Here is a 15,183-nt window from a genome sequence, read left to right as displayed (position 1 = left end):
CTCATATTGTAGCACTGTGGGGTTACCCAGAATCCACTGAACAGCTCCAGGGGTACACCGGGTAAAATACCCTGTTTCTGATGTTGTGGACATGACTTACTGAAGAGGGCGAGGACCTTGGTGGCAGCAGGGATCCACCAGGAACACCTGGTCAGAGGGGGCAGTTCATCAGGAGGAGCAGGTAACAGACGAGTGGAGATGAAGTGAAGAAAACGCTCCACCAGCTGCCTGAAACGCCTTGGAGACAGTCTGGGGAGGGGCGAGGACCAGGAAGCGCGCGCGCGCGCACACACACACACACACACACACACACACACACACACACACACACACACACACACACACACACACACACACACACACACACACACACACACACACACACACACACACACACACACACACACACACACACACCGTTTAGATTATCACAGGCCAGAGTGAACGTTAGGTAGTGTTTGGGTGTGACAGCGTGTAGGGAGAGACTGTGTAATGCCTACTCAAACTGGATACAGGCTGGGTGGTAGTCACCTCTATGAAGATCAAATACTTCACTACTCAAACCCTATTCATAACTGCGGGCTGTGTTAGTGTGAAACAAACACATGGTTTATAATAATAAATGTTTTATAATCCATGCAGGGGTGAGGCTTTAAGACACTTTGCAGACTGCACTTACTTTTTAAACCAGTGCACTAGGAAATGGTGGTCAGCCTCAGACAGGCCAGCTATCTGTCTCAGTAGGTGGGCATAGATCACATAGGTACTGGTGCTGGAATACTGAGGGTTCTAGAAAACAAATAAACACATGTCATCTGTTCTAAAAATCCAGAATGTACTGCAAAATTACCTCGCACCAATACAGAGAAAAGAGAGGCAAGAGAAAGCTTTAAAAGCTGACTATAGTCCAGTCTATTTCATCGGTTTCTATGCACTGAACTTCAGTAAAAACCATAAAACATTCAGCCTCTCCGAAAGAACAGCATCACACAGGAAACCGACATTCCAGCAGTCCAGGATGACCTCACCCAGTCTCCATGGAGAACAAGGAACATGACATCAGGGATCTGGCTGATCAGACGTGTGCTGTGTATCTCCCGGTCGAACAACCACCCACATTCTTTACACAAATGTGTAACGAGAATAGGCCTACACTTATATAGAGGAAATTAAACAAAAAACAGAATTGCTATATACAATCTTGTTTACAATTGTCCTACACTGTTAGTTACAGCAAGTACAGACTTACTCAGAGTATTTAAATTAATGACATCATTAGCATTTTCCCTCGACGGACTAGGGTTACTATATTTTATGTGAGGTGAAACAGGTGAAGTCAAATCAACGACTCTAGGCACACAGCTAGCTCTCAGACAGAGAGTATTTGTTGCAGTACTGCTGTGGACTGACTGCCTGACATACGACTGGAGTCAATGGGGTGTATGGAGAGGGAGGAGGCCTAAGGATTCCAGCTGGTCTTGCTTAACCTGGCCACTGTACTGTACAGCTAGGCATTAGACCAACAGACAGAACTACTGCTGCAGTAAAACGTGCCCAGGTGTAAGAAGAACAGAGACACAGTGTACTGTTGGAATAGAAGAACATCCACAGCACACTGAACAAGACATACTGAACCAGCAAAACACACTACCATCTGATATAAGCATCTAGATATCAGACCAAAACCAACAACTACTGTCTCTCTATGAAAAACACAGACACTTAGACCACCAAAACAAACAGACTCACTGCACTACAGCCAGAACTATCTTCAAAACTGACGTGAGGGCAGAAAGAAGTCCTGCCACTGAATCCAATGAGCCAGAACGGCTGCCTCTGTATCACTTCACATGCGACTGTAGAGGGATATAATACCACAGGGGCTAGAGTACCACAGGGGCTAGAGTACCACAGGGGCTAGAGTACCACAGGGGCTAGAGTACCACAGGGGCTAGAGTACCACAGGGGCTAGAGTACCACAGGGGCTAGAGTACCACAGGGGCTAGAGTACCACAGGGGCTAGAGTACTAAAGGGGCTAGAGTACTACAGGGGCTAGAGTACTACAGGGGCTAGAATACCACAGGGGCTAGAATACCACAGGGGATAGAATACCACAGGGGATAGAATACCACTGGGGATAGAATACCACAGGGGATAGAACACCAAAGGGGCTAGAACACCAAAGGGGCTAGAGTACCAAAGGGGCTAGAATACTACACTGGCTAGAGTACCACAGGGGCTAGAGTACCAAAGGGGCTAGAGTACCAGAGGGGCTAGAGTACCAGAGGGGCTAGAGTACCCAAAGGGGCTAGAATACTACAGAGGCTAGAATACCACAGGGGATATGGGACCCTAACAGTCCCTTTAAGCCTGTGGCAGTGGTGGTTTGGAAAGCACAAAATAACCCACTTTCCACAGGAAATGACAGGGATTAATGGAAACCAAGAATCTGATGACGGGAGCATTATAGCCATTTATTTCTGTTCTGAAATTAACTGTTTAACAACATGGGGATTTACTAAGCATTTACACCAATCCAAGATTTTTCACAAGGGAATTCAACACAAAAGACAAAGCATAAAACATAATTTATACCTTATAAAATGAAACGTTTACAAACAAAACATACTGGTGCATGTACTTAATAAGATGTTATCTTAAGAAGTAAATGTTACCTGAACTAAGATGAAGTATGCCCTCAGGTCATCTTTCGTTCTGGGACTGAAAACACAACACATTGTTTTCAGCAAAAGGAGGAAATCAAAATGTATACAGTCAGCCTAATGAGAAATCATATTTCATCCAAACTAGCACAATGTTGCAACAAAAAATGGCAACAAATTTGAAAAGAAATGTTGTGTTTAATTAGATGCCAAACTGTATGAATGTCATTTAGTTCTCATAAGCAATGCTCTATTTATGGTAAATGGTTGCTGCAGTATAACAACAGGTAGCATAGTAACAGTAAATGGTAGTAGCGGTATAAATTGAAAGCAGCACTCACCCTTTCCACTCTCTTAATAGGCTGTTAATGATTCCCTTCAACACTGATTTCTGGATGTCTTGGGGCTAAAACAACACAAACAAACATGAGTTAACCTCTAAATTGGATGAAATTACCCAAATTCTGCTAGTTTCAGGAAGCACTTTCATGGTAAAAAAATCTGAATAGGACTTCATTTGTTTTCTCATATGATATCCTCTTCCATAGAAAGGTCACGTTGGCAGTACTTACTGTGCAGAGTAAAGCATCATAAACAGCATTCAAAAATTTTGAGTTGACTCCAGAATCCTCGATTGTGTTAAATGGGGCGTTAGCTTCTCTCTAAGAAAGGAGGAAAAGGAACATTTTACATTTCTCATTGTTAAAATGTTTTTATTTCAGGCCTTTTTAACAACAGCTCAAACAACGGGCACTTGCTACAGCCAAACCCTGGGCTTGTCTGCAGTGAGGTGTGTGTGTGTGTGTGTGTGTGTGTGTGTGTGTGTGTGTGTGTGTGTGTGTGTGTGTGTGTGTGTGTGTGTGTGTGTGTGTGTGTGTGTGTGTGTGTGTGTGTGTGTGTGTTAAACAATGGCAGTGTGTGTTGAACCAATCTTGCTCGATGCCAACTAAACAAGGTTCGGACCTTATAAGTGCATTTGGAAAGTATTCAGACCCTCCCCTTTTCCACATGTTGTTACGTTACAGCCTTATTCTAAAATGGATTAAAAATGCTTTTTTCCCCCCACATCAATCTAAACACAATGCCCCATTAGGACAAAGCGAAAACAGAAATGTAGACATTTCTCCCAATATATAAAAAATTAAAAACACCCTTTGATATGAGACTCGAAATTAAGCTCAGGTGCATCCTGTTTCCATTGATCATCCTTGAGATGTTTCAACAACTTGATTGGAGTCCATCTGTGATAAATCCAACTGATTGGAGATGATTTGGAAAGGCACACACCTGTCTATATAACAACCTCACAGTTGACAGTGCATGTCAGAGCAAAAACCAAGCCATGAGGTTGAAGGAATTGTCTGTAGAGCTCTCCTCAGTAAAAGGCACATGACAACCCGCTTGGAGTTTGCCCTTAATTAAGGCACCTAAAGGACTCTCAGACATGAGAAACAAGATTCTCTGGTCTGAAGAAACCAAGACTGAACTCTTTGGCCTGAATGCCAAGTGTCACGTCTGGAGGAAACCTGGCACCATCCCTACGGTGAAGCATGGTGGTGGCAGCATCATGCTGTGGGGACGTTTTTCAGTGGCAAGGACTGTGAGAACCTCGAAGGAAAGATAAACAGAGATCAAAGGAAAGATAAACAGAGCAAAGTACAGAGATCCTTGAAGAAAACCTGCTCGAAACTGTTCGTTTTTTTTTTTTACCTGGATAACACCCGCCAGTCCAGCACCCCTGCCTCATCCACCGCTGCCCCTGGACTCTGATCACTTGGCTACATAGCTGATGCACACTGGACTGTCCATTAATCACGGTACTCCATTCTGCTTGTTTGATTTATCTGTCGGCCCCGTTGCCTAGTCAATGCCATTTTACCTGCTGTTGTTATGCTAGCTGATTAGCGGTTGTCTCACCCACTGTTTTAGCTAGCTTTCCCAATTCAACACCTGTGATTACTGTATGCCTCGCTGTATGTCTCTCTCAAATATCAATATGCCTTGTATACTGTTGCTCAGGTTAGTTATCATTGTTTTAGTTTAGTTTAGATACCTCCTTTGTCCCACCTCCCACATATGCGGTGACCTCACCCATTACAACCAGCATGTCCAGAGATAAAACCTCTCTCATCATCACCCAGTGCCTGGGCTTACCTCCGCCGTACCTGCACCCCACCATACCCCTGTCTGCGCATTATGCCCTGAATATATTCTACCATGCCCAGAAACCTGCTCCTCTTATTCTCTGCCCCCAACGCTCTAGGCGACCAGTTTTGATAGCCTTTAGCCGCACCCTCATACTACTCCTTCTCTGTTCTGCGGGTGATGTGGAGGTAAACCCAGGCCCTGCATGTCCCCAGGCACCCTCATTTGTTGACTTCTGTGATCGAAAAAGCCTTGGTTTCATGCATGTCCACATCAGAAGCCTCCTCCCTAAGTTTGTTTTACTCACTGCTTTAGCACACTCTGCTAACCCTGATGTACTTGCCGTGTCTGAATCCTGGCTCAGGAAGGCCACCAAAAATTCAGAGATTTCCATGCCCAACTATAACATCTTCCGTCAAGATAGAACTGCCAAAGGGGGAGGAGTTGCAGTCTACTGCAGAGATAGCCTGCAAAGTAATGTCATACTTTCCAGGTCCATACACAAACAGTTCGAACTACTAATTCTGAAAATTACTCTCTCCAGAAATAAGTCTCTCACCCCGGCAGTCCTACAATCTAAGCTAGATGCCCTCAATCTCACACAAATCATCAAGGAACCCACCAGGTACAACCCTAACTCTGTAAGCAAGGGCACCCTCATAGACGTCATCCTGACCAACTGGCCCTCCAAATACACCTCCGCTGTCTTCAACCAGGATCTCAGCGACCACTGCCTCATTGCCTGTATCCGCTACGGTGCCGCAGTCAAACGACCACCCCTCATCACTGTCAAACGTTCCCTAAAACACTTCTGTGAGCAGGCCTTTCTAATCGACCTGGCCCGGGTATCCCGTCAGTTGAGGATGCCTGGTCATTCTTTAAGAGTAACTTCCTCACCATTTTAGATAAGCATGCTCCGTTCAAAAAATGCAGAAATAAGAACAGATACAGCCCTTGGTTCACTCCAGACCTGACTGCCCTCGACCAGCACAAAAACATCCTGTGGCGGACTGCAATAGCATCGAACAGTCCCCACGATATGCAACTGTTCAGGGAAATCAGGAACCAATACACGCAGTCAGTCAGGAAAGCTAAGGCCAGTTTCTTCAGGCAGAAGTTTGCATCCTGTAGCTCCAACTCCAAAAAGTTCTGGGACACTGTGAAGTCCATGGAGAACAAGAGCACCTCCTCCCAGCTGCCCACTGCACTGAGGCTAGGGAACACGGTCACCACCGACAAATCCATGATTATCGAAAACTTCAACAAGCATTTCTCAACGGCTGGCCATGCCTTCCGCCTGGCCACTCCTACCTCGGCCAACAGCTCCGGCCCCCCCGCAGCTCCTCGCCCAAGCCTCTCCAGGTTCTCCTTTACCCAAATCCAGATAACAGATGTTCTGAAAGAGCTGCAAAACCTGGACCCGTATAAATCAGCTGGGCTTGACAATCTGGACCCTCTATTTCTGAAACTATCCGCCACCATTGTCGCAACCCCTATTACCTGCCTGTTCAACCACTCTTTCATATCGTCTGAGATCCCCAAGGATTGGAAGGCTGCTGCAGTCATCCCCCTCTTCAAAGGGGGAGACACCCTGGACCCAAACTGTTACAGACCTATATCCATTCTGCCCTGCCTATCTAAGGTCTTCGAAAGCCAAGTCAACAAACAGGTCACTAACCATCTCGAATCCCACCGTACCTTCTCCGCTATGCAATCTGGTTTCCGAGCCGGTCACGGGTGCACCTCAGCCACACTCAAGGTACTAAACGACATCATAACCGCCATCGATAAAAGACAGTACTGTGCAGCCGTCTTCATCGACCTTGCCAAGGCTTTCGACTCTGTCAATCACCAGATTCTTATCGGCAGTCTCAGTAGCTTCGGTTTTTCGGATGACTGCCTTGCCTGTTGAGTTCAGTGTGTCAAATCGGAGGGCATGCTGTCCGGTCCTCTGGCTGTCTTTATGGGGGTGCCACAGGGTTCAATTCTCGGGCCGACTCTTTTCTCTGTATATATCAATGATGTTGGTCTTGCTGCGGGCGATTCCCTGATCCACCTCTACGCAGACGACACCATTCTATATACTTTCGGCCCGTCATTGGACACTGTGCTATCTAACCTCCAAACGAGCTTTAATGCCATACAACACTCCTTCCGTGGCCTCCAACTGCTCTTAAACGCTAGTAAAACCAAATGCATGCTTTTCAACCGATCGCTGCCTGCACCCGCATGCCCGACTTGCATCACCACACTGGATGGTTCCGACCTTGAATACGTGGACACCTATAAGTACCTAGGTGTCTGGCTAGACTGCAAACTCTCCTTCCAGACCCATATCAAACATCTCCAATCGAAAATCAAATCAAGAGTCGGCTTTCTATTCCGCAACAAAGCCTCCTTCACTCACGCTGCCAAGCTTACCCTAGTAAAACTGACTATCCTACCGATCCTCGACTTCGGCGATGTCATCTACAAAATCGCTTCCAACACTATACTCAGCAAACTGGATGCAGTTTATCACAGTGCCATCCGTTTTGTCACTAAAGCACCTTATACTACCCACCACTGTGACTTGTATGCTCTAGTCGGCTGGCCCTCGCTACATATTCGTCGCCAGACCCACTGGCTCCAGGTCATCTACAAGGCCATGCTAGGTAAAGCTCCGCCTTATCTCAGTTCACTGGTCACGATGGCAACACCCATCCGTAGCACACGCTCCAGCAGGTGTATTTCACTGATCATCCCTAAAGCCAACACCTCATTCGGCCGCCTTTCGTTCCAGTACTCTGCTGCCTGTGACTGGAACGAATTGCAAAAATAGCTAAAGTTGGAGACTTTAATCTCCCTCACCAACTTCAAACATCAGCTATCTGAGCAGCTAACCGATCGCTGCAGCTGTACATAATCTATTGGTAAATAGCCCACCCATTTTCACCTACCTCATCCCCACAGTTTTTATTTATTTACTTTTCTGCTTTTTTGCACACCAATATCTCTACCTGTACATGATCATCTGATCATTTATCACTCCAGTGTTAATCTGCAATATTGTAATTATTCCCCTACCTCCTCATGCCTTTTGCACACATTGTATATAGACTCCCCTTTTTTCTACTGTGTTATTGACTTGTTAATTGTTTACTCCATGTGTAACTCTGTGTTGTCTGTTCACACTGCTATGCTTTATCTTGGCCAGGTCACAGTTGCAAATGAGAACTTGTTCTCAACTAGCCTACCTGGTTAAATAAAGGTGAAATAAAAAATAAAAATGGACGTCAGTCTGGGGTGAAGGTTCACCTTTCAACAGGACAACGACCGTAAGCACACAGCCAAGACAACGCAGGAGTGGCTTCGGCACAAGTCACTGAATGTCCTTGAGTGACTCAGCCAGAGCCCGGACTTGAACCCGATCTAACATCTCTGGAGAGACCTGAAAATAGCTGTGCAGTGATGCTCCCCATCCAACCTGACAGAGCTTGAGAGGATTTGCAGAGAAGTGAAACTCCCAAAATACAGGTGTGCCAAGATTTTAGCGTCATACCGAAGACGACTCGAGGCTGTAATCGCTGCCAAAGGTGCTTAAATAAAGTACTGAGTAAACAGTCTGACTTCTTATGCAAATATGATATTTCTGGATTTTCTTTTTTATACATTTGCAAAAATGTTTGCAGTTTTTGTTTTGTCATTATGGGGTATTGTGTGTTGATTGAGGAGTTAAAAAAAATTTTTTTTTTAGAATAAGGCTGTAACGTAATGAACATTTGGAAGAAGTCAGAGTCAGTACTTTCGAGTGCAGCTTTTCTCTTCCATTATGTACCATTGATTTCCTCATGAATAACACTTTCCAGAACACATGCTCTGCATGCTTTCCTTAAGAGAATTCACAATGGAGAAAGAGGTGCTGCAAATAACAATCATTTAATACGAGGAACTAAACCAAAGGGTTTGGAATATTCTAAAATTGATAAGGTATGTTTGGGGAAAGCATAACTCACAACATAATAACAAAATGCCTGCATGAGCCATTTCAAGAGCCATTACCTTGAAGGCAGCATTGATCTCTAGAAAGGAGTCAAAGGTGGTTAGGTAGAAATCCCTCACATCCCTCCAGTCCCCTGAGGTTGTGGCTCGATCCATGTCTTCCCTGCAACACAGTGGAAGGGATCCATCAATAAATCATTGTCATAGCGAATCATAGCCCAGTGAGCAAAAATTGGTTGAATCAACGTTGTTTCCACGTCAATTCAACAAAAAAAATATTATGTGTTGATGTTGAATCAAAGTGGAAAACTGATTGGATTTGCAAACAGTCAATGATTTTCACCCAACTTTTAACCATAATCCAATGACATGATGTTATTTCATGTTGAATTTACGTTAGTTGACAACTCTACCAAATTGAAATCAAAACAAGACGTTGAAATGACGTCTGTGCCCAGTGGGAAGTCGTGATGATCATAAAGGTATGCTACTCACTGTTAAAAGGTCAAATGGAGGTCATGGGGAGAGGTGTTACTCACTGGAACTCTTTGATGGTCTTAGTGCGGAGGGGGATGACAGGTTCAGAGGGGAACGGGGCCTTCACCTCGGGGGGAAGTGTGTCGATGGAGATCCTCTGTTTCTGCCTCACATCACTGCAAATAGGAGGTAGCTCCCTCCCTGGGAAATTACAAGACCCACATAGTTAGTTCCCTTTACACAGAGTATCATACACATGACTATTGTGTTATGTGGCAGATATGTACATATATTTGTTACTGCTTGCAAAGACGGCATACATAGCTTCCACAATGGACATGATTCACAAGGCTTTGATTGCGAGATCCTTAGATTGCGACTTGCTCAGACTGGCTTCACTAACAACACTAATTAAACTCGACTCAATCAGTCTGTAATCACATAGTACATTCACTGCATGACCTTAGTTAACCAAAGCCGACTTTCCGTTAAGTATGGACACATTATTGCCTCTACCAATCTTTTTCAGGACCTAACAGGCCAGGACAACAGTGCATTCAGACTAATGACAGCATTCTCACAAGAAGACACAATGAAGTTGTTCAACTATTTCTGCTGGCTGTTGCCAGGTCATAACAATTGATGATGTCCATCATTACCTCAGATAGCTGACCCATCTCATCTCATCCTATTCATGTTGCCCATGCTTTTGTTTTCCTATTAAAACCCTTTTATGCATAGACATCTCATTTGAAGATCAGAGGAAGAAAATCTTAAACTTCTGCCAAATATCATGTATTAATTTACATTGGTAACAGAGTTTCAATTTCAGTGAGGTTACAAATATCAAGTGATGGAACACATAATTATTTTGGCATCAGTAGCAGCAGCGACTAAATCGATTTAGTGTGCACTGCAGGCCTGACAACTGTTCTTTAATATACTGTCATTTTGTTCATTTAACTAAATAAACAATGTCTCCATTGCTGTACAGTGGTGAGTGACATATCATTGTATCCAGTGGAGAGACCATCTTCTGTGTGAAGCGAGGGCTACGTTTCTCCAGTGTCTTTGTAGACCACCACAGTGTGTGAATCTGCCCAGTGTTGTTAACTCACCATGTCGTCCACCTGGTAGACACTGGTTTGTGCCCACACTGAACCGGCCTCCCGTCTCCCTCCGCTGGTTAAGGGAGGAGATGAACGTGCTGAGGGAGGGAAAGGGCTGTTTCGCACCACGCCCCAAATCCTGTCACAAGAAGATTACATCATTATGGAGGAAAGCTGCACTGAACACAATGTACAATTATGTATGTATGCCTGTGTGTTCTTGTGTGTTCTTGTAGTGGGCTCAGAGTTCAAAGGGCGTTTGAGTCTCACACTTTAACAGCGATGGAGTCATGGAACTCCTGCTACATTTTGTGCTGTTGGGAAATGTTTCATATAGGAGTTAGAGGTTAACTTTGCTCAAGAATGACTTTGTGATGGTGACAGGCGTGTTCAAGTTCAAGCCCTCCTCTCCCTTGTGTGCTCTTGACTTAAAGGCCCAATGCAGCCATTTTTATTTTTAAATGAAATAATTTCTGGGTAACGTGGTACCTTACTGTAATATTTTTCCATTTTTAGTTTCTTTTTTAGCAAAAAAACACTTTCAAGCAATCATTTTTCTAGGACTGTTTGGGAGTAGTCTGAGTGAGGGGCCTAAGGGAGTGAAAAGTATCTGTTATTGGTAGAGAGGTTTAGAACTCTTTGTTCTTGGTCTATTAACTTATACCGCCTGGTGATGTCCACCCATGCAAAACCTGCTGATTGGAAGATCCAGTGTAAATTGACTTAAATGTAAATGTAAATGTATTTTAAAACTGCAAATATCAGGAATTAACACTGATTTAAGAAAGTCCCACTTTTACAGTGTTAGTGTCATCAGCAGTTGTACAATATGATACAAAACACAGGAAAAAACATTTTGACTGCACTGTGCCTTTAAGTCTGATTTGCCCCCATTTTCTTGATAATTGAATGTCTGAATGTCCCCAACAGTTGCTAACATTATTTATCCTAACAACTGCTACTACCGCTACTTTGTGAATAGAAAAATAATAATTGCACTTTATCCTTTGACAGAGGAAACCCTATTAGGCCCACACATTAGACTCATGAATCAACATGAATCATAGGGATAGAATACCATATCATATAATTGGCATTTATTTCATTCAGTTAAGTGGCCCACGTGATTTTTCCACCCAAGGTGAATCCGACAACCAGTTTAGACAATATATATGATGTCAATTTCCTATTTCTTGCTTGCTGCTCTCACCAATGCCTACAGCCAACTGTTCTGGTAGCCCAGAGAGCAAGGAGGGTGGGAGGTAGGAACTGAGTGCAGTGGACAGATTGAGAGAGAGAGCAGGGCCAACTAACAGCATATGCACAGCAGCAGGTCCTGACACCTTAAAACTCTCCACCGAACGAAGAGGAGGGGGAGAAAACACATGTCTTACAGATGACATGGAGAGAGGGAGAGAGAGAGAGAGAAGGGAACTTCTCAAGTCCAGACAATCCTAATGAGATCACTGAGATTAGAATTACATCCATAAAAATCTTCCCTGATTATGCCATTAGCACTCCACATGGAGTTACTCTGATACAAATCAAATCAAATTTTATTTGTCACATACACATGGTTAGCAGATGTTAATGCGAGTGTAGCGAAATGCAGCGAAATGCTTGTGCTTCTAGTTCCGACAAACAGTAATATTGTCTCCAATGCCTCATATTGAAAAAAATCTTGTTTAACATGTTCAGTTTGTGCTAATCAAACTGACATCTATTAAAAAAATGTAAAAAATAATGCACCTCAGTGGAATATGGTAGATGCTTAATTTCAGAGGGATAAAAGATATCTCCTCCCTCGTATCCCGTTGTCTAATTCGATCCAATGGATTCTATTCAACTAATTCAACATTCGTGTGTACAAAAGGGCAGATCAAACAAACTCTTCATCCGAGACACAGACAGGAACAATATCTCCAAACAGCACACTCCATTAACATACAAGAAGAGGCTGCCACACAGAGATACACCTAGTGTGTATTATCTCTCCATCTCTCATATTAAAACGCTCTTAAAGAAGTATGCATTTACATTTGTACATTCTAGTCATTTATCAGACACTCTTATCCAGAGCGACTTACAGTACCTAGTGTTTAAGACTATTGTTTTTGTACTGGTCCCCCATGTGAATCAAACCCACAATCCTGGCGCTGTAAGTGTCATGCTCTACCAACTGAGCTACACTGGACACGCTCTTAAAGGAAAAAAAGAACAGTACGCGCATGCACACCACACATACATTAGACACACACAAACCTTTCAGTTGATTTTAGAGTTGTAGTTTACCCATTGCTCATAATAAGGACACATCTTCTAACAACATCAATAACCAGAAATGCCTATAACTTCTGGGTTATACTTTCCATGCGTTCGAATAACTGCTTAGTTTGTTTAAAATTTATTAGTGTTGCTTTTAGTGTGCCTTTGCTATTTAAAAAAAAACAGTTAAACATTTCCTTTCCCAAGCGGACTCAGAGGATCTAATAATGTTTTTGTTTACGGAGGGAAAAATAGGAATAATGTGTTATTTATGGTGAGGCGAGACACACAAGGCAGTTGCTGTGTTCAGCATTATGTGTAATGATACACAGGGCCAGGCTGGACTGGACTGTGTGTGTGTGTGTGTGTGTGTGTGTGTGTGTGTGTGTGTGTGTGTGTGTGTGTGTGTGTGTGTGTGTGTGTGTGTGTGTGTGTGTGTGTGTGTGTGTGTGTGTGTGTGTGTGTGTGTGTGTGTGTGTGTGTGTGTGTGTGTGTGTGTGTGTGTGAGAGATAACAGCATTACCACATTTCCAGATATTAGGCCTACATTAGTCTGAAAATGATGATGTGACACAATAACACATATTGTATCACGGGCGCAGTGATTCTTGGTGTGGCTCCTCTCCTCTGAATTACAGAATTGTTCTTTATATTACAACCCTAACTTCTGGATAAAAACATCACTCTCCTCCTTCCTCTTCTCCTCCCTCCCCCTCCCTCCCTCCCTCCTCGACCACTCCTGTCCTTCTATTCTGTTATTCATGGCTGTGCCAAAATGCAGCACTTTATGAGAGAATAACCGTCTGTGTCTGTGGAAAAGTCTGCCTCACTCCTAAATCTCTTCCCATGTTGCTCTTCCAGGACGTTTACTATCTAGATCACTACAATGATGCTACCGTGTGATGAGTGTGTTGGTGGGAATGTGTTGGTGGGAATGTGTGTGTGTGTGGGGGGGGGGGGGAAGCAGCATTATGACATTTCCAGACATTATGCCTACATTAGTATGAAACCTTATGGGTTCCATATTGGATAGTTAAAGGGGAAATCCGCAGTCAAAACAACAACAAAGCGGTCCCACCCGCCTCTGTACGGTAAAAAGTTGAGGGATTGGCCTGGAGAAATCTAACCACTCTTAAATTCATAGACGAAGCTTTTGATGCAAGGACTGACCATCCAAGATACAAAAATTATAGTTAAGCATTTGTTTGTTTACACTTACAATGTTTACAAACATTGGATTCAAACAAGCTTATATTTTGGGTTATGATGGGGTATGACAGTTGAACTAAGCTTATGAGGAATTTACAAGTTATATTCTTCAAGAATAAATTAATTTATAAGTCCAAAAACAGATGTAGCAACTGCGGATTGCCCCTTTAATTAAAAAAACTCTTCCAATGTTCCTCTTTTGAGGGGGACTGTTGGGAAACAAATGTCAATGCTTTTTCCAATGACAAATATCCTGGTCCTATTCTGATACTTTAAGTCCTTGAGTCCACTTATTTTGTGAATTAAATCACTAAGCATCTTGTTCCACAGGAGAATTAAGCAATAATGCCTGAGGAGGTGTAGTATATGGCCCATATACCACAGCTAAGGGCTGTTCTTTTTCATGACGCAACGCGGAGTGCCTGGACACAGCCCTTAGCCGTGGTATAGTGGCCATATATCACAACCCCCAAGATGCCTTATTACTATTATAAACTGGTTACCAACATAATTAGAGAAATAAAATTACATGTTTTGTCATACCCCTGGTATACGCTGTCAGCCAATCAGCATTCAGGGCTTGAACCACCTAGTTTATAATGCCATTTATAGTAGGGATGCTGACAATAACAAATTATAATAGTAGCCCATACTGCAAAAATAAATACTGCACATTGTTTGACTGGGCCAGTTCAGTAATGTCTTTAGGATGTAGTTGAATAAAGGAAATATTGTGTAAGAAAAAACACTACAGAAAAGAGCTCAAATAATTAACTATATTTTACAGCAACAAGTTGTAAGCATTTTCTGATTGAATGTAAACAATTTTGCACTTACCATAGTTGGTGACGTATGGCATATTGGAGGGAGCTTTTCCCTTTCCACCTCCGATTGCGCACAATTCTCTTCATTCATTACAGAGTGAGATTCTTTTTTTAAAAGAGAAAGTTATTTATTCCACTATAATGAGTCTACGGAGACGTTTACGCGTTACCTCGCTGTCGAAGAATATGCATAATATTGCAGGTCTCTATCAAAGGAGGATATCGCCCACTATATTGTCAGGTTCAGGAGATTCATATTGGTCCACCGTCGTCACAGTTTCTCCGGCAGGTGGGCTCATGCACAACCTGTCACTAAGAAACTGTTGCTGCACGCAAATTCCAGAATTTTACATGAAAAGAACACAAGTATTATTTATAAGAACTATGGTACCGTTATCCTTTTTGTAGTTAACTGTTACTTTCAATAATCATATTTTCCTCTTACGGCGCGGTTTTTGGCATCCCTTTGGAAGGCAGCACCGCTGTAAACTGGCGCCATGTTGTTAGAA

General features: G+C 43.2%; 1 protein-coding gene across 3 annotated transcripts in view; it reads right to left on the bottom strand.

Annotated features, from left to right (window-relative positions):
- LOC124040736 (probable E3 ubiquitin-protein ligase HECTD2) overlaps nt 1-15,183 on the bottom strand; it is a 37,146-nt gene extending 21,963 nt beyond the window's left edge. For all 3 annotated transcript variants that reach the window (XR_006839779.1, XM_046357826.1, XM_046357825.1), the window contains exons 1-9: nt 14,688-15,183; nt 10,386-10,515; nt 9,330-9,468; nt 8,851-8,953; nt 3,237-3,326; nt 3,006-3,070; nt 2,677-2,722; nt 680-789; nt 101-249 (exon numbers count right to left, since the gene is read on the bottom strand). Coding sequence is in view for 2 of the 3 variants with exons in the window: in XM_046357826.1 (XP_046213782.1) it covers nt 101-249; nt 680-789; nt 2,677-2,722; nt 3,006-3,070; nt 3,237-3,326; nt 8,851-8,953; nt 9,330-9,468; nt 10,386-10,515; nt 14,688-14,765 (910 nt within the window). In the remaining variant the exon portion in view is untranslated. The remainder of the gene's footprint in view (nt 1-100; nt 250-679; nt 790-2,676; nt 2,723-3,005; nt 3,071-3,236; nt 3,327-8,850; nt 8,954-9,329; nt 9,469-10,385; nt 10,516-14,687) is intronic.

This window comes from Oncorhynchus gorbuscha, linkage group LG08 (genome assembly GCF_021184085.1).
Source record: "Oncorhynchus gorbuscha isolate QuinsamMale2020 ecotype Even-year linkage group LG08, OgorEven_v1.0, whole genome shotgun sequence".
Classification (NCBI taxonomy): domain Eukaryota; kingdom Metazoa; phylum Chordata; class Actinopteri; order Salmoniformes; family Salmonidae; genus Oncorhynchus; species Oncorhynchus gorbuscha.
This window is presented reverse-complemented; position numbering and strand designations above follow the sequence as displayed.